At 41.4% G+C, this 24,755-nt stretch overlaps 1 protein-coding gene across 2 annotated transcripts; it reads left to right on the top strand.

Annotated features, from left to right (window-relative positions):
- The first annotated feature begins 700 nt into the window (after positions 1 to 700).
- LOC100951782 (sulfotransferase 1C2) lies at positions 701 to 24,428 on the top strand. Of its 2 annotated transcripts, none has more exons than XM_003792900.3 (8): positions 701 to 736; positions 9,537 to 9,714; positions 10,079 to 10,204; positions 17,388 to 17,485; positions 20,732 to 20,858; positions 21,344 to 21,438; positions 21,593 to 21,773; positions 24,095 to 24,428. In XM_003792900.3, the coding sequence occupies exons 2-8, from the start codon at positions 9,564 to 9,566 to the stop codon at positions 24,205 to 24,207; spliced, it is 891 nt and encodes a 296-aa protein (XP_003792948.1). In that variant the 5' UTR covers positions 701 to 736; positions 9,537 to 9,563; the 3' UTR covers positions 24,208 to 24,428. The 2 variants fall into 2 exon arrangements, with proteins under 2 accessions (XP_003792948.1, XP_023370735.1); XM_023514967.1 differs by lacking the exon at positions 701 to 736 and adding an exon at positions 792 to 827.
- Positions 24,429 to 24,755: the final 327 nt, after the last annotated feature.

The following is a 24,755-nucleotide window of genomic DNA, read 5'->3' as shown; positions in this document are numbered from 1 at the left end:
CAAACATCTCATCCTGTTCCTTCCGTCAGTGAGTCAGGTAACACATGCATCATCCAAGTGAGATGAAGATAATGAAGCAAAGGATTAAAAAGGCACCAAAAACACACATTCTTAAATTTAATCCTGAAAACCAATGAGAAGGAGATAATCATTGAAAATCTTTGTCAAAGTGTTAAACACAGAATGTTGGCTGGCCTTTTAGATGGCTTTTCAGCCTGTTCATGTAGCTGACTAGATAAATCAGCTATGTCCTGAGCCATTGTGTCATTGAAAGCACTATGCAGGTGATTCTTAACCAGTTCTCAAGGGTGCAGAGAACTGCTGAGTTTGCCAGTTGAGAAGGAAGTTTTGAAAGGGGTCCTGGTATAGCACAAGCCATTATCTGTTTTTAATTTGGTGGGGGGATTCCCACAAAAATAAAACATTTTAACAAATGTGAATGGGCATCACAAGTTTTTTTTTTTTTTTTACCATTTAATGATGTAGCATAGATAGACCTGCTATGAGTATCAATAGGGACATTAATTAATTTAAGGCTTTTAAATGATGGGTAATGTGTAACATCTGTTTGCCATAGTTCATTACTGTGTAAACTTCAAGGTTCGGAATCTTTCCCAAGGGAAAGTCCTTGGACTTACTATTTGTTTGACAAGCTTTATAGGTAATCACATTGGTCTGCTAATACTTTAGCATTTTGATGATGAAAGGCACGGAGAGGCTGAAGACTGTCATACTGGTAATTTGAAGATTTCTTTGTGAGACACTAGTGTGCCTACTTGGTCATTTCCTAGCATTAAAGTCCTTGGTAATTTGGTATGGGATCTAATGTGAGTAATGAAATGAGGGTATGTTCGTTTTTAAAAGAAGATTTTGTAATTCTACGAATAACTGATACAAAAGTTCATTACATGTCTCTTTTTTTATCTGAGAATTGGGTAAATGTTTTGTTGTAAATACAACATATTGAGAATCACTGATTATGTACCAAAAAAAGAGTTAAAAAGTTAGAATTACAGCTGCTATTTGAGCTTGCTGAGTAGTTTTGTGTCCTAAAGGGGTTTTGTATTTCCATTGTGTTCAAGCCAGCCAATACCTGCTAGACCAGTTTTTTTGACCCCCTCAGTAAGAACAGTTAAGGCTTGAGGTAAGGGTTGGGAGGAGTTAAGGTTATTAACTCTAAAAGAACTGTGGATATGAACTGAAGCGATGGATGTGTAATGTTCTAATAAATTTGTCTAGTAAAATCTGTGAGGGCTATTTGCATAGTTAATGAAGAAGTAATTAGGTTCTCTATGTGGTCAGCAGGTGCTGGTAAGTGTATGTCATTTATATCTTGTCCTGGTATTCGTAGGCATCGATGTGTTGCTTTGCTAACCATATTAGCAAATTGTTCTACTTTTGTATAAATGGATTTTTTTTAGATGTGGCTGGCAAAAAGACCCATTTGAGGATTAAACAATCTGGGGGTTTTGAAACAAAATGCCCAAACTCTTTACAGGGGTGTTAATTATTAATAGGTCGATGGATAATATCACATTGTATCTGAAACAAAACTTTGTGTTTCTTTGTATTTAAAATAGGGCTAACTGAATTTTAGCTTCTAGAGATAATATTTGTGGGGAGTTAAGCTGGGGGTCTTCTTCTAAGGTATCAAATGAGTGAGATAATTGATAATTAGGAATTTCTAAAGTAGGTGTAAGCCAATTAATGTGATCCAATAATTTTTGTAAACTATTTAAAGTTAATGGATTGGAAGGGAGAATTGAACATTTGGGGGGGGTAAATAGTGGAGTCAGTTAACTTGTTACCTAAATAGGAGATGGGAGCCTTAGCTTATATTTTTTTCAGTGGCAATCATTAGTCAATGTTGAGAAGTTTGCTTTAGAAGATGTACGCAGGCATTGCTAGGAAAATGTCATCCATATAATGATCAATTAAAACTGCTGGAAACAGTTTTCTGGTTGATTTTATAATTATTCCAATCTGATGCTGGCAAATTATTGGGCTATTTCTCATTCCTTGTTCTAAAACTTTCCACTGATACCGCTGAAATAGTTCTTGTAAATTAATGCTAGGGCCTAAGAAAGCAAACTTTTCACACTCCAGCTAGAGGTATGGCAAAAAAACTATCTTTAAGATCAATGGCAATAAGATGCCAGTCTTTTGGTATCATTTGAAGGGCTGGCAATCCAGACTGTAAGGCTCCCAGACACTGAATGAGAGCATTAAATGCTCTTAGATCATGGATAAATATCCATTTTCTGGATTTCTTTGATATAGTGAATACCTGGCTATTCTAAGGGGAGGTTGATTTTTCTATATGTCTAGCTTTAAAGTGTTGCTCTACCAAGATTTATAATTGATGAGGCCGCTCCTTGGAATGGAGCCATTGATCTACCTAGACTGGCATTTTAGTGGTCCAGGTTAAAGAAATGGGAATGACTGTGATCAAGGTCCCTACTAAAAAGGTGGAAAAGGTAGTATCTGGACAATAGCCTTGCCCTGAGTAGGTCTCTTCCCCATAGTGAATAAGGAAGGGGAAAGATTACAGGGTTGACAACTCCAGTTCTTTTTTCTTGCCCAATAATGGTTAAATATTGGAAGTTTTCCCAGGCGTCTAAAGGTCCATCTATTCCCATGAAGTTACAAATTGATGGCTGCTTTGGCCAGGTAGAGGGCCATTGAGATGTTGAAATAATCAGCCCCCCTGCATCTACTAGTCCATGGAATTTGTGTTTCCCTATTGAGACTGTGATATAAGGTCTGGAAGAATTAATAGTGGCAGTTTAATTGATATCAGCACTGCTAAATCTTATTTCCCCTACAGCAGGGCAGTGCTCTGGGCACTATGTAAGGCAGAAGTAATAACTGAGCTATTTTTGTGTTTCTAAGATCATAACCAGTTGGAAAGAATAGGTCATTATTTTTATTTGGCCAGCGTAGTCAGAATCAATGACTCCTGGAAAAGCTATGATTCCTTTTTTATTTTATTTATTTATTTATTGAGACAGAGTCTCACTTTGTTGCTCTCAGTAGAGTACCGTGGTGTCACAGTTGCTCACAGCAACCTCAAACTCTTGGGCTTAAGCAATTCTCTTGTCTCAGCCTCCCAAGTAGCTAGGACTACAGGTGCCCACCATGCCCAACTATTTTTTAGAGACAGGGTCTAGCTCTTGCTCAGACTGGTCTAGAACTCCTGAGTTCAGGCAATCCACCTGCCTCAGCCTCCCAGAGTGCTAGGATTACAGGTGTGAGCTACTGTGCCTGGCCTTATGAGTCCTTTTTTAGACCATTTGGATTGATCTAGTAAAAGACCGACAATGCCTTTACGAAAGAGCTCAGTTATTCCTGTTTCTAAAAGCTGGACCTGGAATGGAATTAATGAATATTCCATTACCTTTGAGTCTCTGACTCCTGAATGCTTTTTTTTTTTTTTTTTTCAATTCCTTTAAAAAGTGAATAGGGCAAAGGTTCATACTCCATGCAATTGTTCCTTAGAACCACTGGGAAGGCAAGACAGTCACCTTGGGCTGGCCCCTCTTTTAGATATTCCTAAAAGGATGATTTGTAATCCTTAGAACAAGGGTCCTATTTGGGAGCTGAGGCCACTATGGTGGCTAGTTCTGTAGGTGTGGGTTGAGGTGGAAATTCATGGTCTTCTTGGTTAGGAGGAATTAGTTCCGGCTCCTCTGGAGGCCAGGAGGGGCAGGCGTGGTCTTAACCTGCTGAGGTGAGGGGACCCTTAACATCTTCTGCATGGTGTTTTCTACTCTAGAGGCATCTCCCATTTTATTGGAGATATGCAATGGCATGAGAGCTGTTGTAACAAGGCTCCAAGCTATAAGGGTAGAAACAGGAATTTTCTGACCCTTGGTGGTATGTACTTTAAGTATACAACCCATCTGTTCCCATAGGGCTAAGTCTAAGATTCCTTCACCCAGGAATCAAGGGCAGTGCTGCTGTACTGTCAGTAAAAGTGAAGAAAAGTGAAAACACTAAGCCCTTTTCATTGAGGGAGTAATCAACAGCTTTAACAGCTCCTTGAGAGTGGCAACGTACAAATGTTGCTCCTTGGAAAGTTCTTGCCCCATACTTGCAAGTCCCCTTATAGTTAATCCAGCAAAAGGGAAATTTCCCCATTTTGTGGGTATTTCTAGACTTCTTACCTTAGCCAATGGATGTCCAAGTTGTCCTTACAATTGTTGATTCTGCGCTGCTGGTCTAGTCATTTGGCCTGATATCTGGTCTGTCACATCAGGGCCACCAGATGAAGGAATTTGGGGCAAGGAATGAGGAAACTGACACAGATTATGTGGGTAGAGGACTGGGGATCTCTGATGGAGTCCTACTGAGCAAACTTCAGGTCCGTGTTTATTATCACAAAGCAAGAAGAGGTGGTTAAAAATTACTTATCAAAACAAAATCATTAAAAGGAGGAACATGGAAAACAACAGATATAATAGGTCTCCAATTAATTTTTGCAAAACAACAGACCTTAAGCAAGTCCTTGCCTCTGACATCAAGTAACCTTTGGAGTCTAGAGAATTTTTACCATAACCCTTTGGCCTGTTATTGTCATACATCATGAATTCACTCTCTCCTGGAGGCCAGCATTCTGGTTTCCTGCACATACACAGCTCACATACTCTTCTCGTGACTCTTTAGGTCTCTTAGACAGAAAGCAAGTTTATGCTAAAAGTCAGGGTATGCAGAAAACAAGCTTAAGTAAAAACATCTTAGTATGTGGGGAGTGGGGGGGTAAGGGCACAGTTTCTCCTATAAACAGTCACATACCAGAGTTGGTTCTGTTGCTGTATATTTGTTTATTCATGGAGTTACAGTATCATCATTTAGGACTTTGTTATTAGACCCTTACCCACCCATCTGTGACAATTTCACATACCCTTGGATCAGCAGTTCTTAACACTTTTCTTATAGGCAATGACTAGTTAAGATATCCTTTCCAGGAAAAGCTGGCGTTCTATTTTTTCGATTTTCTATTTTTTTAAATGTTTTTCATAGTGAAGTTAGTTAAGCAGTGTCTTTGCACTTTTATTCTCACGATACAGAGATATATATGGTAAAGAGGCAATATAATTTGCCAGTAGCTGAGATAGAAGAATTGATAGCTTCAGATTTTGAAGGAAATGATAAGGACATTTCTCACTAGTTTGGTGGTTTCTTGCTGATTTGCTTGAGTTCTCTGTAGATTCTGTTATCAGTTTTTTTTTATCAGCTGTATAGCATGTGAATATTTTCTCCCATTCTATGGGTTACCTATTTGCTCTTTTGATTGTGTCCTTGGCTGTGCAGATTTTTAGTTTGATCAAGTGTCATTGATTTATTTTTGTTGTTGCTGTAATTGCTTTTGAGGTCTTCTTCATGAATTTTTTGCCTAGTCCAGTATCTATAAGAGTTTTTCCAACATCTTCTTCTTCTAGGATTCTTATAGTTTCCTGCCTTAGGTGTAAATCTTTTATCCATCATGAATTAATATTTATGAGTGATGAGAGGTGTGGGTTCTGTTTCAGTCTTTCACATGTGGCTATCCAGTTTTCCCAGCACTATTTGTTAACAGGGATTCTTTCTCCCAGGGTATGCTTTTATCTGTTTTGTCAAAGACCAGATGGGAATATAAGGATGATTTTATCTCTGGGTTCTCTGTTCATATCCATAGGTCTATGTCTCCGTTTTGTGCCATGCTATTTTGGTTACTAAAGCCTTGTAGTAGCTTGAAGACTACTGCTGGGACTGCAGGCATCAGCTGCAATGACCAGCTAATTTTCTATTTTTAGTAGAGACAGAGTCTCACTCTTACTCAGGCTGGTCTTAAACTCCTTGAGCTCAAAAATTCACCCACCTCAAACTGCCAGAGTGCTAAGATTACAGGCAACAGCCATCATGCCTGGACTTGACCTCTTCTTTTTTCATTTGGATAACCCTGATTTCTCTCTCTTTTCTGACTGCTCTGCCTAGAGCATATGCCTCCAGCATATGTTGAATAAAGTGGAGACAGTGGGCAACCTTGTCTGGTTCCAGTTCTAAGTGGGAATGCTTTCAATTTTTCATCCTGCATTCAGGATGATATTGGCTGTGAGTTTGTCATTTATGACCTTTGTAATTTTGAGAGATTTGAGCAAATCCCATCTATGCCTATTTTGTTAGGCATTCTTATCACAAAAGGGTGCTGAATTTTGTTGAATGCTCTTTCTACGTCTATTGAAAGGTCTTTGATTTTGCATCTATTTATATGGTGGATTACACTTACAGATTTGCATATGTTGAACCATCCTGCATCTCTGGGATAAAGCCCACTTGGTCATGATGAATTATTTATTTGATATGCAACTGGGTTCAGTTTACTAAGGTTTTATTTAGAATTTCTGTATTACATTCACAAGGGATATTAATCTATGGTTCCTGGCTTTGGTATCAAGGTGATATTGGCTTCATAGAACAAGTTAAGGAGGATTTCTTCCTTTTCAATGTTAAAGAATAATTTCTGCAGTATGAGTATAAACTCTTCTTTGTAGGTTTGGTAAAACGCGGATGTGAAACTGTCTGGTCTGGGACTTTTTTTATTGGCAGTTTTTTTATTGCCAATTCAATGTTGGTGCTGGATATTGGTCCACTGGATGATTTTCAGCTATTTATTGATAATGAAACTGTGGATGTAATTATCAGCTTGCAAACCAGAAGCTACATCTATTCAAAGAGTTACCTAAGGACATATTCATCCAAAATTCTGGTAATTTCATAGAAGAAAATTCAAGACTAATTTGAATTCTTCTAAACTGTGGTGCAGACCAGGAAAATCAAGACAATATCTGAGATCTTTTTGGTGAAGAGAATTCTCTAGTTTACTGTACTATGTTTTCAGAACACAGATAGCAACTCCGACTAGTTTTGATGATGTGCCAATACATGAAGCTCACAGACAAGATGTAAGTTTGCTCTAGTTCAAGAGCCTTGGAATATGGTTATAAATAAGCTCTCACTTTACTATAATCCTCATGAGTCTGTCACTATTGACAAGGAATTGATGTCCATTCAGATGTTATATATCAACTAAACCTGGGCAGTATAGGATTGCAATGAATCTTTTGAGTGATTCTTCCACAAACTGTTTTTCAGCAGAGCCATATGCTGGGAAATCAGAGACTCTTCCAAGAAATTATAACAGGTGGCTCCAAGACTGTAACAAAATCAGTTCAGAACTGTCATTTGGATCAGTCCAGATGAAATATTATCGTGGACAGAAAATTTACTTCCATCCCCCTGGCTTTAGTATTGCTTCAAAAGAATATAGCCACAGTTGGTACTATTTGCAGTGACAAAGGGATTCGCCTCTAGAACTCAGGCCAGCATTGATGAAAAACTCTCCATCTGGTGCAGTAAGACTTGTCTTCTCTCGTAAGTTACATTCCAAAGACAGGAGAGATAATTATAGTACCTTCCACACAGCATGAAGAAATGAAGGTGGTGGATAACAGCTCTGATGGAAACCACTTTTATAATGCTACTAAAACAGGTGTTGATGCACTTAACAAGTGCTTGAGAGCATATTCTCTAAAGAACTCAGCACTGGCCCCTGCAATTTTCTTCAATTGACATTTTCTTCATTGACATTACAGTATATAATTCGTATCTAAGTTTTTCAGGAAATACATAGCCACTGGTTGCAACTTCATTTGTAGAAACAATCTGGAAGAAAATACTTTTTGAAATATTTGGCACAACAGCTCTGTGAGGGGGACATAAGGAGGCACACCCAAACTGTGCATGGTCTCCACAAAAAACATACAATGGCAATGAATCTTTGTGGACACGAGTGCAATCAAGGACAAGGCACAGTGACAAGAGGAGTGGTTTGTACCAAACTAAAAGGAAGAGTTATGAGACAAGCAGTGAAAAACTTACCCCAAAAAAGTCACTGCTACCTTTGTCCCATGGGAGAGACAGGAAATATATGAAGGCATTTGCTTGCATTGAGTGCAGCAAGTACATCTGTCCCAGCTACACATCAGAAGAAGAAAATATGATAAAGAGAACATGTAGAGAATGTGATTAAAATGTTAGTTACTTGTACAATGATACGTAAAACATGTTTTTTTTTTCACAAAATTGTAGCACTGTATTTATTCTAAGGCCCCCCATTGGTGTTTATTGGGTACCAAATTGGCATTGATATGCAACGGCTACAAATGAGTTAATGTACATAAGGCACTTAGCCCAGCCATAGCAAACTGAAGTGCTCAACAAATGTTAACTATTATTATTAACAGTAGTAATAAATGTCTCCTGGAACCCCAATAGCCAATTATTCTTGAGTGATAGTCCAACTTCTCTGGCTCCCTCTTTTGTCTTTTAGAAGTGTTCTCTCTGACAAAAGCAGTGATTCATGCCTGTAATCCTACCACTCTGGTGGGAGGCCGAGGCAGGTGAATTGCTTGAGCTCAGTAGTTAGACCAGCCTGAGCAAGAGTAAGACCCGATCTCTACTAAAAATAGAAAAACTAGCTGGGCACTGTGGTGGACATCTGTAGTCTCAGCTACTTAGGAGGCTGAGGCAAGAGGATCACTTGAGCCCAAGAGTTTGAGGTTGCTGTGAGCTATGACACAATAGAATGAGGGCAATAGAGTGAGACTCCGTCAAATAAATAAATAAATAAATATCTTCTCTCAATACAACAATAACAAAAATTGCAAAAATAGGCAAAGGACTTGATTAGATATTTCTCCCAAAAAAGTGGCAAATAAGCACATTGGAAGGTGCTCAACATCATTAGTCATTAGGGAAATACATGTCAAAACCACAATGAGGTATCACCTCCACCCACAGAGATGGCATTAGCACAAACAAGTGTTGATAACGAGTTAGAAAAATTGGAACCCACAGTCACTACTCATGGGAAACATAAAATTGTACAGCTACTATGGAAAATGGCATGGCAATTACTCAAAACATTAAACGCAGAATTACCAGATCTAGCAATTTCACATCTGGATATATACTGAACAGAACTGAAGGCAGTAACTCAAAGATGTATTTCTACACCCACATTCATAACAGCCTTATTGAACAGACAAAAGGTTCTATCCATGGATGAATATGGTACCAAGAAAATGTGGTACATACACACAATGGACTATTGCTCGGTCTTAAAAAGGAAGGAAACCTTGTCACCTGGTACAGTGAGGTGAACCATAGAGATATTAAACTAAGTAAACTAAGCCATTCACTAAAGGACAAATACTATATGATGCCACTTATGTAAGGTATGTAGAGTCCACAGAGACAGAAAGTACAATAGTGATTGCCAGGGGCTAGAAAGACAGCTCGTGTTTGACGGGCACAGAGTTTCAGTTGGGGAAGATGGAAAGCTCTGGAGATGGATGGTGGTGATGGCTGCTTGGCAACATGCATGTACTTAGTGCCTATGAACTGTAACATTTATCAAGGGTTGAAATGGTCAATTTTACGTTATGTGTATCTTACCACAGTGTTTCTAAAGTCTCTCTATTCTCTTCCTGTAGGAATTATTCTCATAATTCCAAGATACTATGGCCCTGAGCACAGAGTTGGGGAAACAGACACAACTGAGTGAGGTGGCAGGGATCCTCCTGCAGACTGCAACTGTGGGCAACTGGAGCCACATTCAGAGCTTTGAGGCCAAGCCAGATGATCTCCTCATCTGCACCTACCCTAAATCAGGTGTCTACTACCTGCAGAGCCAGCATGGACCCTCACCTAGTTGGAATTCTCCTTAGGAAACATGTCCCTTCCCATCGTTCCATGGTGGGGCTTCATGCTCTGGTGCCTGGCCCCCTGGTCTTCTCCCCGGACCTGCATGAAGCTTGTAGCCTTGCTGCCAGGCACTGCTCTTGGGTGGGCCACTCCTTGCCTGTGCTTGACCCCAGGGATCCAAACTCCTTTCAGTCCATCACTCATGACTAACAAGATCTTGCCCTGAGGGGAGGCAAAGCCAACACCAGGCTGTGTCCCCTTCATTTACTCGGGACATGGGGGGCACTATCTAATAGATTTCTGCTTCTTATCCCTCCCTTCTGATCCTCAGGGACAACATGGATACAGGAAATCGTGGACATGATTGAACAGAATGGGGATGTGGAGAAGTGCCAGCGAGCCCTCATCCAGCACCGCCACCCCTTCATTGAGTGGGCTCGGCCACCCCAGCCCTCCGGTGAGAGTGGCTCCATCTATTCCTCCTCTGTCTCTCCAGTTTCTCCATCTCTTCTCCTCTCTCTCTCTAGCTCTTTCTCTCTCACTCATTACTATTGCCAAATGTTTTCTCCTTTTATCATCTCCTCCTCTTTTGTATACATATTATCTAAGACTATTTGCCAAAATGAATCACCAAGTAAGAAAGTTATGTAATGCAATCAGATCCTGCTTTATTTTCTTCTTAAACCCTCCCTCTGGTCATGTGCCACTATAGAACATGCAGAGAAGAAAACCCGTAAGCAATTCATACCCTTCTTCTCCCCCCATCCCACCTCCACAAAAGCACAGTGCAGCCAGGGGAGTACCTGTACCTGGTAATTCACACACACTCTCTCATACACACACACAAACACATAGACACATACACACACATACACACATGCGGGCACACATACATGCACATACACATATGCACATACTTATATACATTCATGCACACACATGCATATATGCACATATACACACATGCACACACATATACACATACACATATGCACATGCATATATACACACATACACATGCGTGTATACGTACACGTGCACACACATATACACATATATGCACACATATACCCATACACATACATATACATGCATACAGGCACACATACACAGGTACATACACATGTATATGCACATATATGCACTCATACACATGCATATACACACAAACACACATGTACACATACACATGCACATACACACAGATGCACACACATACACACACACACACAAATGCATTTGGAGCCAATGATTTCTTTTCAGTAGAAAAGCCTATTTCTGGTAATGTTCAACCTGGAAGTTTTTCTCTTCATCCCATAAAAGGTAACCAGAAGGTAAAAGAAGCTATTCTACATAACTAGCAGCTGCTGGACATAGTTAGCAGCTGCTGGACATAGTTTCTGAAACAAGCATAAGGGGAAGGGCTACTTCCCTAAGTCTCAGCATTGCAGAGATCTACATAACAGAAAATGGGGAACACAAGTAGCTGGAGCTATGAAAATATAGTCAATGCAACTCTAGGATGAAGACAGACTTAAAGCAACTCTTGACAGAGGTCCCTACAAATGCCTTCAGATAGGAAGTTGCTGATCTAATGCACAAAGATACTTGTGTGCTCGATGAGTGGTGTTTCCAAGTTAGGATTGCCTGGAGGTGCTTTGCTTTTCCATATGATCCTCCCTGCCAGCCCATCTGGCTCCTCTGCACCTGTGCAGATAATCACTACCTCTGCCTCTTTCTCCCCTGCTCTCCTCTGGATTATATGTGGGGGTCTAGCCCCATACACAGGACACCTTCAGCTTGCTGAGCTGCAACCCCCACTCTGTGTGCAGTCAGGATCTGGCATTTTGTGTGTGTCATCTGGGCTTCTGCCCCTCAAGCAGCAGGAAAATATGATGGTTAAGAATGACCAGGGTTTAAATCTCGACTCCATCACTCACTCCATGACCTGTAGCAAGTTACTTAACCTCTCTGTGTTACAGTCTCCTTAGCTGCCAAGTGTCAATAGAATTTTAATTAGTGCCTAACTCAAAGGACTGCAGCAGAAATTAAATGAATTTAATATATATAAAGAGTTTGAAGCTGTGACACTTAGTAGATATTATCTAAGTTGGTGATTTTCAACCAACATGCCATGGCACACAGCTGTGCCGTGAGAGGATCTTAGATGTACCATGAAAATGTTTAAAGATCATTAGTTAAATTATTTTCAAAATAAGTTCTAAGCACAGTAAGTATATTCTTTTTGCCACTCTTTTTATCATAATTTAAGATTATCTTAAATTAAGTATCATAAATTTGTATTATAATTAATTTTTTTTAACAGAAGTTTAACTATAGGTTCAAGACTGCCATGAGATTAAAAAAAAAAAAAAGTTGAAAAACAAAGATCTAAGTGTTAGGTATGATTATAATCACCTCTCCAAGGAAAATCCCTTGCCCCAGAAGTCTATGTGTTCCCTGATCATCCAAGACCAGACTTTAGGTTGGGAACGGTGACTCACACTTATAATCCCAGCACTCTGGGAGGCCAAGATAGGAGGATCGCTTGAGTTCAGGAGTTCAAGACCAGCCTGAGCAAGAGCTATACCCTGTCTCTAAAGAATAGCTAGACCTGGTGGGCACCTGAGACCCAGCTACTTGGGAGGCTGAGGCAAGAGGATTGCTTGAGCCCAAGAGTTTGAGGTTGCAGTAGCTATGATGATGCCATTGCACTCCACCAAGGCCCAAAAAGTGAAATTCTGCCTCAAAAAAGAAAAAAAAAAGACCAGAGTTTGATCTTTTTTCTACATTTTGCCCCTGCCACCATTGTCTTCCCTCTGACTAAAAAAGGTGATGGAATAAAGAGGAAAAGCCTAACCAAGATTTCTAATGAGGTATGTAATGAGATATTCCTCACCATAAGGAGTAGAGCAATGATTCTCAACCTTCGTAATGTCACAACCCTTTAAACCTGTCATGACCCACAGGTTAAGAACCACTGGAGTAGAGGGTCTAATGACTAAGTCAGCATCAAAACCAGAATAGATCTTCTCTCAAGCCAACTCCAACAGCTGTAGAATTGTCTGAAAGGATGGTAACTGATAGCCCATCATACAGAGACCAAGATTGTTAATCAAGGTGTCCTATGTCCAAAGAGGTAGCAGTCTCAAGCTTTGTGATCTTCCCAGCCACAGAAGGCTGGGTGAAAATTTAGCCATGTAGTGTGTTTTTTTCAAAGTACATTATCCTGCCAACAGAAGTAAGGGGCACCTTTGAGAGGAGAGTGTGGCGGACATAGGCTCATGGGTGTTGGTCAAGCTCCTATCCACCCTGAGAAGGCTCTGGAGTGGGCAGCATCACTGGACAATGGATGAGCTCATGCCCTGGGCACTTGATAACCCTTCCTGGTCTCCTTCCACCCTCCCACCCACGTTCCCCCAGCTACAGAGCCCTTCCACATCAAAGGTATCACAACTGTGACCCAGTAAGAACAAGTATGAAAAGACTGTGTGTGAACTGGCTATAGGTGAAATCAAGAAATGATCCAGAGTCCAATAAGCATTTACACGGTGGGTCAGGTGCTGCTCAGAAGATTTCATATCTACTTGTCAACAAAATATGGTCCCACAGAAGAGAGAAATGCAGAATCTGCTATGTGTAATGATAATCAGTGAGCATGTTGTTCAGAGCTTACCATAAAATGCTCTTGGGCAGGGTAAGGGAGAGGGGAACGTAGCCAAAGATCAGTTCCTGGGGGTGACACCTGAGTAAGCTTTTGTTATTGTTGTGGAGTATCTGCCTATCTCTCCAGCAAGCTCCCCAACAGTAAGAAACTAGTTTCCAGCTTCTATGTTCTGCTATTTAACCCCATTCAGTGTGGATTTCCACTTCTGGAAGCTTCATAAATCTTCCTGGTCCTTTTGGTAGTTTCTTCTAACACTTGCTCAAGTTTTCAATCGTCTCTTTTATTGTTTGCACATTTTCAACATAGTGATTTATATTTTCTATCAAAGCCTCCAATACTTGTGGTCCTTAGGGGTTTAATTCCCCCATGTATTTTTTTTTCCTAACTCTTGCTCATGAAGCATATTTTCTCATTGGTTTTGTAATTTGTATGATGAGCTTTTATTCTCTCCTGGTCTTGATCTTGTATCTGTGCTGGAGCATTTCAAAGGTAGACTAGTTTAATTTTTGGAACAAACAGGTAGTGTGATTTCAAGTCCACACAGGAAGTATGAGGATAGTGTTGTGATATGAGTTCCTAAGCAAGCCCATTTTTTCTGCATGTACAGCCAAGGCAAAGACAAAGAAATATCTTGTCTCTGCTCAGTGCCTGTGGCTCAAGTGGCTAAGGCGCCAGCCACATACACCTAAGGTGGCGGGTTCAAATCTAGCCTGGACCGCCAAACAACAATGACGGCTGCAACCAAAAAAAAAAAAAAAATAGCCAGGCGTTGTGGCGGGCACCTGTGGTCCCAGCTACTTGGGAGGCTGAGGCAGGAGACTCGCTTGAGCCCAGGAGTTGGAGGTTGCTGTGAGCTGTGATGCCACAGCACTCTACCCAGGGGGACAGCTTGAGGCTCTGTCTCCAAAAAAAAAAAAGAAATATTTTGTCTCATTTTGTCAGTAGGTGAACCTTTCTGCTCTCACCCTTTCACTGAAGTCACAAAACATCTGAGTTTCTCAGGCTAATACATGGGTTTCTACATCATGGGTCACAAAGCCTAGGCCACTGGCCTCCTCCCCATGCAGGGGTCACTGAACTGAGGACTAGGGGTCCCAGCATGGGCAAACCCATTCAAGGCAGCTGTGAGCACAGCCTTTGCCTATCTGTCCATCTTGAAGTTCTCACTTCACTTGGGCCCTGGAAGTTCCCCTTATTTTCTTATGAGCCTGGTCATGCATTTAAAGGATGTATGTGGTGTTTTAATCAGAATCTGCAGGTTTGTGATAACAGGGAGGTCTTCACAATCCCCAGGCTGCATGTCACCAGCAGAAGAGGTGTCTGTGTGGGACCAACCAGGTGCACAGAGATGAAGACAGGAAGGCAGATGCATGCACATGGCTCAAGGCCCCAGAGCAGCAGGTCCAGTGCAAATAGAAGAGCAGAGTGTGAGTTGGAGATGAGGAGGAAGCTAAGGAAAGAGACAAGAGGAGGAATGGTTTTGCGGTTCTTGCTAAAGAACATGGACTTTAAAAACCTTAAAAAGTGGTTTTCCAACTTTCCTTTTTAGTACGAAAATGCTTTTTTATTTAAAAAAACTATTGATACCTTATGATCCAGCAATTCCACTTCTGGGAATACATCTAAAATAAATGAAAATATGGTCTCAAACATATATTTATACAGCTACCTTCATAACAGCATTATCTGAAATAGCCAAAAAGTGGAAACAGCCCATGTGTGCTGATGGATGAATGATAAACAAGATGTGTATACATACATGAGGAAATATCATTCAGTCTTAAAAGGAAGGCGATTCTGACACATGCTGCAACATGGATGGACATTGAAAACATCATGCTAACTGACATAAGTCAGATACAAAAGGACAAACACCATTTGATTCTCCTTACACGAAATACCTAGAGTAGTCAGATTCAGAGAGATGGAGAGAACGGAATGGTGGTTTCCAAGAGCTGGGGAGGGGAAAGTGAAGTTGTTCAATGGGGAAAGAGTTTTCATTTGGGAAGATGATGAAGTTCTGGAAATGGCTAGAGATGGACGGTTGCACAATAAAATGTGAACGTACTTAAATTAATACCACTAAACTGCATACTTAAAATGGTTGAGAAAGTGAATTCTAAATTATATGTATTTTACCATGATTTTTAAAAAATAATATTGGGGATTCCCAATACACAAAACAAATTATATCAAAGATGAGCAAAATCAGATATGTTCCCTCATTTCTCCATCCCCAGCCTCCTACACAGAGAGAGAGAGAGAGACAGAGAGAGAGCTTGGGGAGCAAGTGTGAGCAGCCATATGGGTGACCACGCAAGTTTTCCAAGAGGAAGACTCACTCAGTCAGAGCTGCTCAAAAGCAGTGACAATTTGAAGGCTCTGGAGCCACTAACATTTCCAGGTGTTGGTAACAATAGCTTCAGCTATACAGGTGGTCCCTCCCAGGTGAAGGGCTCAATCCTCATCCTCTTTCCTGGGATCTGGCAGAAAGTGTCCCCATTCTTCAGGCTCAGAAGAGCCACCAAAGCACAAGGCTTAAAGATCACACAAGAATCTAATTTATAGCAGGGAAAGGAGAGTTTGCAATCAGAGTAACCTTCCTGGCATCAAGCTTTTTAAAAGTCAAGACTTGGCCATGGTACTCCTTCATTGACTGCTATAGAGGGCCATCTTTTCTGCAGATCCTCCCACTCCCATCTTTGGAAGACTAGGCCCTGACAGGAAAGGGTCTGGCTCCTCCATGAGTTCACTTTAGTGCTCAGAGGTCCATGGATTATGTGCTTAGGACAAGAGACTTGCTCACCTGCAGACCTTACACCAGACCAGGGAGGTGGGAGGTCTTATGGAAGGTCACTTCAGAACATGCCTTGTTGTTGTATATTTAAAATAAGATACTGTTTTATTATCAGTTCTTACTTCCCATTTTTAGGAATATCCTCCTCCATTCATTCAGTCTTCCTGACCTCTTTTTTTTTTTTTCAAAACAGTCTTACTCTATCACCCTGGGTAGAGTGCCATGGCATCATAGCTCACAGCAACCTCAAACTCTTGGGCTCAAGATATTCTCCCAGCCTGAGTAGCTGGGACTACAGGCACAACACTCAACTAGTTTTTCTATTTTTGGTAGAGACAGAGTCTCCCTCTTCCTCAGATTTGTCTTAAAATCCTGAGCTCAAGGGATCCACCCACACTCTGCCTCCCAGAGTGTTGGGATTACAGGTGTGAGTTACTGTGCCCAGCCCATTCTTCACCATTCTTGAAGAGGGATTTTTACCAACCCAATATGCATCAAGAGTCCAAACTCCAGAGTGCACCTAACAGTATCAATTCACTCCAGATCCCTGAGGCACTTTTGTTTCTCCTCATTAACTCACCCCAGCTCCCCCCATGTTATTTGCAGAAGCCTCTGATTCCTACACTAGAATGGGAGCTCCTCAGAGAGAAGGTCCATGTTGTATTTACTTTTTTGGCTTTTTGTCTTAATTGCAATCAAACATGATGACTGCACAAGGCAAGATTTGTGCAGTAAGATTTTTTAATAAGAGAGTAGAGATTAGGATTCACAGGATAGCAACAAGTGGTTGCAAGTAGGCCAGGTACATGGGACAGCTTGCTGCAGGCACATGGGGGTGGCTCTGGTTGGCAGGGAGGCAAGACAGGCCTGTTCTCTGGTCCTGGCTGGTGCTGCCTCCGTGAGACATCACTTGTCTATTCTCTGCTTCTGCCTCCTCACCCTCAAAGTGACAGAGTAGATGAACTCTAAGTTCCCTTCCAGCTTTCAAGCTGTGTGGTGCTACAAAATTGATATGAAGATCATATCAATAAGCTCATGGTGAAATCCCAAAAGAAAATCAAGAGACTAGTGGAAACTTAGGTGGTTGAGACAGGATATTCTGGACAGAGCCCAGACCCTAAGGTTCCCACATATCATCTGTGCTGTGTAAATGTTTCCTCTTCAATTACTTTAAAGGTGTGGAAAAAGCCAAAGCAATGCCCTCTCCACGGATACTAAGGACTCACCTTCCCACAAGACTGCTGCCACCATCTTTCTGGGAAAACAACTGCAAGGTAAGACAGCAGCAGCTCCCCAGTGACAGGAGGGAGAAGAAGCCCTCCGAGAGCAAGTCCTCCAGGCCCTGACTCAGAATGTCCATTATTGTGTTTGCCTGTCCACTACCTCTGAAGTATGTGAGCAATCATAGAAAATGTAAAGTCCTACTCAGTAGGGTATTCACCCGAACAGTTTCAAATGAAACATGAAGGCAGCAGCCACACTGACTTTCTGGCAGGAACTAGAGACATAGGAGGCAGTGAGTGCCCACAGCTCTTCCACCAAGTCTGACTGCAAAAGGAAGGGGATGGTGGCCCTTGGCTACAGGCTATGTGAAGATTCACATACTAGACCAGGGAGGAAAGCGTCAGAAGAAAAAAACTAATGATTGTGCAATAAGGTAAACAGATGGACAGTTGGAGCAAGGCTCTTGAGGGCACTTAGCCTCGGCCTCTTGTATATTCTGGGTTCCTTGTTTTATTATTCTGTGACTTTATTTATATGTACTCCAGTACCTAATATGTTGCTGGCACATAAAGGACATTAGAAAAATGCTGAATAGGCTTGGCACCCATAGCACAGTGGTTATGGTGCCGGCCACATGCACCGAGGCTGGTGGATTCGAAACCGGCCCAGGCCAGCTAAACAACAATGACAACTGCAACATAGCTGGGCATTGTGGCAGGCACCTGTAGTCCCAGCTACTTGGAAGGCTGAGGCAAGAGAATTGCTTAAGCCTAAGAGTTTGAGTTGCTGCGAGCTGTGACATCACGGCACTCTACTGAGGACAACATAGTGAGACTCTGTCTAAAAAGAAAAGTGCTGAATAAATGAGGGACTCATGACCATGGAGTAAAAGGGGACAAGGTTACAAAATGAGCTAGCAACCTTGGTGAGAAAGTAGGGCCCTGTTTCTTGGGAGTGGGAAGGATTAAGGGGAAAAAAGTAAGAAAGACGTAATTCTGAAGGGCAAGAGTACAGCTGAGAAGAGACTCACATCAAATGACTTCAGTCCTTTCTGTAAAGTCAGATGAGGGGATAGGAACTTCCATTTCCAGAATAATGACAGGTAGATACCCTGAAATCCTTTTGTATAAAACACCTAGGAAGACTGTATAACACATCACAAGTTTCCTTTCCAATGCATAATTGAGATCAGAAGAAAGTGAGGAAAGTTTGAAAATGAAGAAGGAACTGAAACTCAAAGAGACAAATTAAAACTGGAGCTCTCCTGGGGGATGTCATGAACTGGAAGATCCAGCAACTTGAGCTTTAATGGCTGCCTAGGGACAAGGTCAATGTCTAGTGCAAAAGGACGCAAAAAGGTGATGGCCCAAAATCTGGGACTGAAAGGCCACATCCTCAATGGACAGATGGAGGCAGCAAAGGGAATCTCTTTGTCTTGACCTAAACTGTAGGCTGAGGAACTAGCATGAGGTGGTCCCCACATACCCCCTGAAGAGACACAGCTTCAACTTAGGCCCCACAGGGCTCCATCTTGAATTCAACATCCTATGTTACAAAACACACAAAAGAACAAGTGTGTTCAGAAAGAAAAAACAGCAGTCAGACCTCAAGAACTTCACCCCCAGGCCACCATAGATTCATGCAGAAGCACTGGGTCAGGAGGCAGAGGGAGTGGGGAAGGCACAGCAAGAATCTTTATTGCTGTTTCTGCTAGAAGGAGTGGGTAAGGCAGGGTGAGGTGGATAACAAAATTATCAGACATAGAAATAAGAGAAGAATGTTTATGTTGTTTAAAGAAAATAAGACCAAATCAAAAGTAAAGTAAAGGGCTGACTCACTGGTTTTAGAAACAGAACTATTAAATAATTACATGAAATTTTTATAATGGAAAAAAATGTACATTGAAATTAAAAATTCAAGAATAAACTAAAATGTAGAATAGATACAACTGAAGAGAGAATTAGTGAACTGGGGAGGAAAATGGAAGAAAGGCAAGAAGAGGGATGAGAGGTAAATATGAAAGGGAGCTAAGGAAGGGTTAATAAAATGATCACACACAGCAATGAAGTGTAAGACAACTTGAGGTTTAAAAGTTTAAAGAATTTAGATGGCTTTTTAAAAATCAACATTCTGAAAATTTTCGTTGACACCTGACATCTTGGTAAGTTGGAGAAAAGAGAATGGGCACTAATAGGATGTGGCAGATGGTGACAGAGTGAGCACCTGCAGGAGCAGGGTTCTCAACCTCTGAACTTGTTCTAATCAAGTGCGATGACACAGGTAGATGTGGAATTGACTGTCACGAGAAAGCCCTGTATACCCACAGGCCACTGCAGAGCCATGTGTGCAGAAGCACTGGGTCAGGAGACAGAGAGAGTGGGGGAAACACAGCAAGAGCCTTTATTGATGTTTCTGCTGGAAGGAGTGGGTAAGGCAGGGTGAACAGATAGGCCACCAGCCAATGTGAACCACATCGGCAAGCTCTGGAGCACAACAGCTGTGCCTGGGTGTCTGGTACCTGGCTCTGGGGGTTCCAGGGAGGTAAATAGAGACCCAGAGGGTGAGCCTGATGATGGAGGCAGTTAGGGGTCTGGGCTCAGGATTGGTTAGTTTGCATAGTTACTGTCTCTAGGAATGAGCTACCCATGGGAGGAGCAGTCTCTCTGGAGTCACAAAGGAACCATGATGTCAAAGCATCAAAATACAGAATGTAGCAGACATGACTAATACAACACTACTGACATTTAGGCCAGATCATTCTTTCTTGACTCCTGATTTCCCCTTTGGTATCAGGAGCAAAATCTTCCTCTAGAAATTGTGACCTGCCATACAACTAAAAAACTTCCACCGCATGCTGATGACCTTCTCATACCCTCTTCTTTGGTTACCAGAGAAGCAGGCATCTCTCCTCTGTGTTGTAGCTATTTTCTTGCTCCACGGCCTAAACTCTTAACCATGAAGCTCTCCTGCTTCTCTGGTAACCTAAGAAGAGGGTATGAGAAGGTCATCAGCATGCTGGTGAAAGTTTCTTAGTTGTATGGCAGGTCACAATTTCTAGAGGAAGATTTTACTCCTGATACCAAAGGGGAAACCAGGAGTCAAGCTCATTAACTAATCAGTAGGACCAAGTTCAAAATAGAGAGTAGGATGGGCAAAGAAGCAGGAACAGGCATCTGAGAGACAGGTCACAAGGTGAGTTTCCAGTGGACAAAAAAAAAGAATGGCTCAAGCTAAAGAAACTGTGAAAAATCCATGTTTTATACCATCTTTCACTCACTTCTCTGCTTACCCCAAAGTTCCTTTACGTAGCCCGGAATGCTAAAGACTGTATGGTTTCCTACTACCATTTCCAAAGGATGAATCAAATGCTTCCTGACGCTGGTACCTGGGAAGAGTATTTTGAAAGCTTCATCAATGGAAAAGGTAAAGGAAAATCCTTTATACCCTTGCATTCTCACTCCAGCAAGGCTCACTCTAGGAAATCAGGCAAAAACATTTCAATTCCCTAGAATGCCATGTTCCTCGTTGGGTGTGATTCCCACAGATTGGGACTGGGCAGAGTACACTGGCTGCTTTCACTGTGCACACCCACTGCCCTCAGCAAACATCTTCCACCTGATTCAAAAGCCTTTTTTCTGGGTCACATGGCCCACAGAGCTGCCCCCAGGCCAAAGAGTATCCCTGTCCCAATATGAGGGAATAACAAACACAAAGCCACCTTAGGTGGCAAATAACCCCAAGGTTGTCCCAACCTATATAATCCTTAAATTCAGGACCCTTAGGACATACCTGATACAGAATTTGTGTTTCTCTCTCTCCACTGCACTTTAGGTAACTAAAATCCCTAACACCCAGAAGGTGCTATAAGACCTCTAAGTGGACTGTTCTATATCCTCTGTCTGTTGCAGTGGCCTGGGGTTCCTGGTTTGACCATGTGAAAGGATGGTGGGAGATAAAAGACAGATACCAGGTTCTCTTCCTCTTCTTCGAGGACATAAAGAGAGTGAGTAAAGGCCCTTCAGAAGAACTATGTCAGACCCAGGTGCAGAAAAATCCAAAGTTGTTTCAAGGCTGTAGTTGTAGGAGGGATGTCCCAAAGAATTGAACTGTGTCTTTCCAATACTTTCCTCCATTCTAATCCATTACCCTCACCACAGGACCCAAAGCACGAAATTCAGAAGGTGATGCAGTTCATGGGAAAGAGCCTGAATGAAACAGTGATAGATAGAATTGTCCAGGAGACATCATTTGAGAAAATGAAAGAAAATCCCATGATAAATCGTTCTACAATTCCCAAATCTATCCTGGACCAGTCCATTTCCCCCTTCATGAGAAAAGGTTTGTGAAGCCTCTTTATCAAATACTCAGCTTGCCTCATAACATTTTGCCTGCCTCTTATGAAGACGATATTTGGTTTTATTAATTCCAAGACAACACCTTTCTACTACTCATCATACACATATCTGTTTCCAGTAAGGCCAGGGATTTGATTCTGTTGTAGAAGAGAGCTCTCTAGGGCATTACTCTGGCATGTGGATTCCCAGAACAGAGAGTCCCTCAAGTGCAAGCAGCTTCGATGAAAGGAACTGCAAAATCTCATGGGTAACTAGGAACTCACAGAGCCCCAGGATGCCCATCCTCAGCATTAGGACATTAGGCTTTCCACATGTTTCTTACGTGTGCCTTCCTCTACTGACCAGCTTCCTCTCGCCCATAACTTCTTTCAACGTTATAGCTTCTGCTGGCTCAGTTTCTGCGCATCATTTCGCTTTGACTGTGGCCTGAACTTGCTCTACAATATGATTTTCTTTTTTTTTTTTTGAGACAGAGCCTCAAGCTGTCCCCCTGGGCAGAGTGCCGTGGCATTACAGCTCACAGCAACCTCCAACTCCTGGGCTCAAGCGAGTCTCCTGCCTCCGCCTCCCAAGTAGCTGGGACCACAGGCGCCCGCTACAACGCCCGGCTATTTTTTGGTTGCAGCCGTCATTGTTGTTTGGCGGGTCCGGGCTGGGGATTCAAACCCGCCACCTTAGGTGTACGTGGCTGGCGCCTTAGCCGGTTGAGCTATAGGCGCCGAGCCTACAATATGATTTTCAACTACAACTACTTGCTGAGAATTGCTTCATCCTCTTAATACTTCTTAGTTCCAATTATGTAAAGAGAAATTCCAATAGGCCAGCTAATATTTTTAAGGAAAAAAACATTTTTATCATTTTTAATTTAAAAATCAAACTTCATTGATAAAAAGTAAACATACATAAATTTATCCTTTTTAAAATGTTCTCTCTACCAATTCCAGTCCCAAGAAGTAACTACCAACAAGATGGAAGTCTCTTCTCTCTCTGTTTTATAAACATAAATTTTTGTTTTTCACATCAGTGGAACTATGGAGTATATATTGCTTTGTAACATCTTGTCTTCTTCCTCCTTTTTTTCTTTTTTGTATGTTTTGACTTTATTTCATTGCATTTTCCAATCTACAACAGCATTCCATACCAATAAAGCAAATCAAATAATTCTATCTCTTTTCTCTTCAGATTATTAGTGATGAAGTTTGGCAGGTCACCCTTCTTGAGATCCATACATATCCAACTTTCCAACAAGCTCTTCTTCAGGCTCATACAAACACAAACATATACATGTGTATACCATTATGAAAGTTTGCTCCTGAAAATATAAAATGTGGTCACAGTTTACACCTTCCCTTGCCAGAATATGAAGGAGCCCCCCTCATACTCAGTCCATTCCTATACCTCACTAACTGTTGTGGCCCCACATTACACCAAGGCACAGATGCATCATAATTCATCTACCTGTTCCCCTGGTAAATAGTTATTAATGTTTTCAATTTTTGTCTTTATGAATAATGTTTCAGTTAGCATGTATAAGTTATCATTTCCTGATGCTTTTATTTCTATTGCATAATTTCCCAGAAGAGGCATTGGGGGAACCAAAGCCAGTTCTTCTATTTAAAATTATTTTAAGTTACTGCTTGGTTAAAAATAATAGCTCATCAATATTTTTTCCAAATTCTTTTTTATTGAGATATAATCTAAGCACCAAAATTCTTAAGTGAACAAATCTCGATAAATGTATACACCCATACTACCAGCACCCCAATTGAGATATCAAACATTTCTGTCACCTCAGAAAGTTCTCTCCCATCCCCTTTCAGTCAGTTTCTATCCCCAAAGATAACACTGTTCTAATTTCTGTCACTATAGACTGACTTTGTCTGTTCTTGTACTTCACATAAATGGAAGCACATACTATGTATTTTCTTGCATGTGATGTCTTCTGCTCAACATAATGTGCTATGATTCCTTTACGTGTTTGTGTCTAAACTATAGTTCATTCATTTTTATGTCTGTCTAGTAATTCCTCATGTGAATATACCACAGGGGGGGCCAGGTCATGCCAGGTCACTGGCTCCTGTGGGTCAGTTGTTAAACTGATTTAGAAGCCCATCCTCTTGCACGGAGCCCCTTAAGGGCACATCTCAGAGCAGAGAGCTGCAGGTAGACAGGTGACCACTGAAGAGGAAGTTGGGTGAGTCAGGAATCAGGCCAGGCCCAGCCTGGGCACTCCCCTGCTTTACTCAGGGCCACCAAGTCTTTCAATAAGAGAGTGACAATCCTGTCTGGGCTTCCCTCTTTTAGGAACTGTGGGAGATTGGAAAAACCACTTCACAGTGGCCCAAAATGAGAGATTTGATGAAATCTACAGGAAAAAAATGGAAGGAACCTCCATAAACTTCTGTATGGAACTCTGAACAGGACATAAAAGGTCAACAGCCAGAATGCAGATGCTATTTTCAATGCTTCAGCCCCAGCCAAAAGAATCTCTGAAAGGATGTTGTAAATGTACATGATGTGGTGCAAACTATTTCTGAGATTATTAACAATATGTCACAACTTTATTTTTAAAAATTCTATTACCTTTTTTCTCAACTATTCTTTCCAAAAATAAGATAGTTTAACAAACTAAGTCAAATATAAGATTTGAACACTAAAAGGATTTTTGTAATTCTCATTATTTTGAAAAGTGTATCCCAGTTTCTCATTCTATAATATCATAATACCTTGAATATAAGTACCAAGATCAGGTTATATCTATATTAATGACACAAAATTTCTGACATCTATCCTGGCTGTTCAGGGACCTTTGGACTGGGCTGGATCTGGGGTTCTTCCTGGTCACTGGTGAAGGGGAAGCTGTAGAGGCAGCCCCAGAGCAGCCAGCCCTGAGGAAACATGGTCTGAGAGCCCTCACTGGTAGATAGAGAATACAAGGGAAGGCACAGAAAAGATGTTACAAGAC

This window comes from Otolemur garnettii, unplaced genomic scaffold, assembly GCF_000181295.1.
Source record: "Otolemur garnettii isolate 467f Iridium unplaced genomic scaffold, OtoGar3 scaffold00062, whole genome shotgun sequence".
NCBI classification, from domain to species: domain Eukaryota; kingdom Metazoa; phylum Chordata; class Mammalia; order Primates; family Galagidae; genus Otolemur; species Otolemur garnettii.
This window is presented reverse-complemented; position numbering and strand designations above follow the sequence as displayed.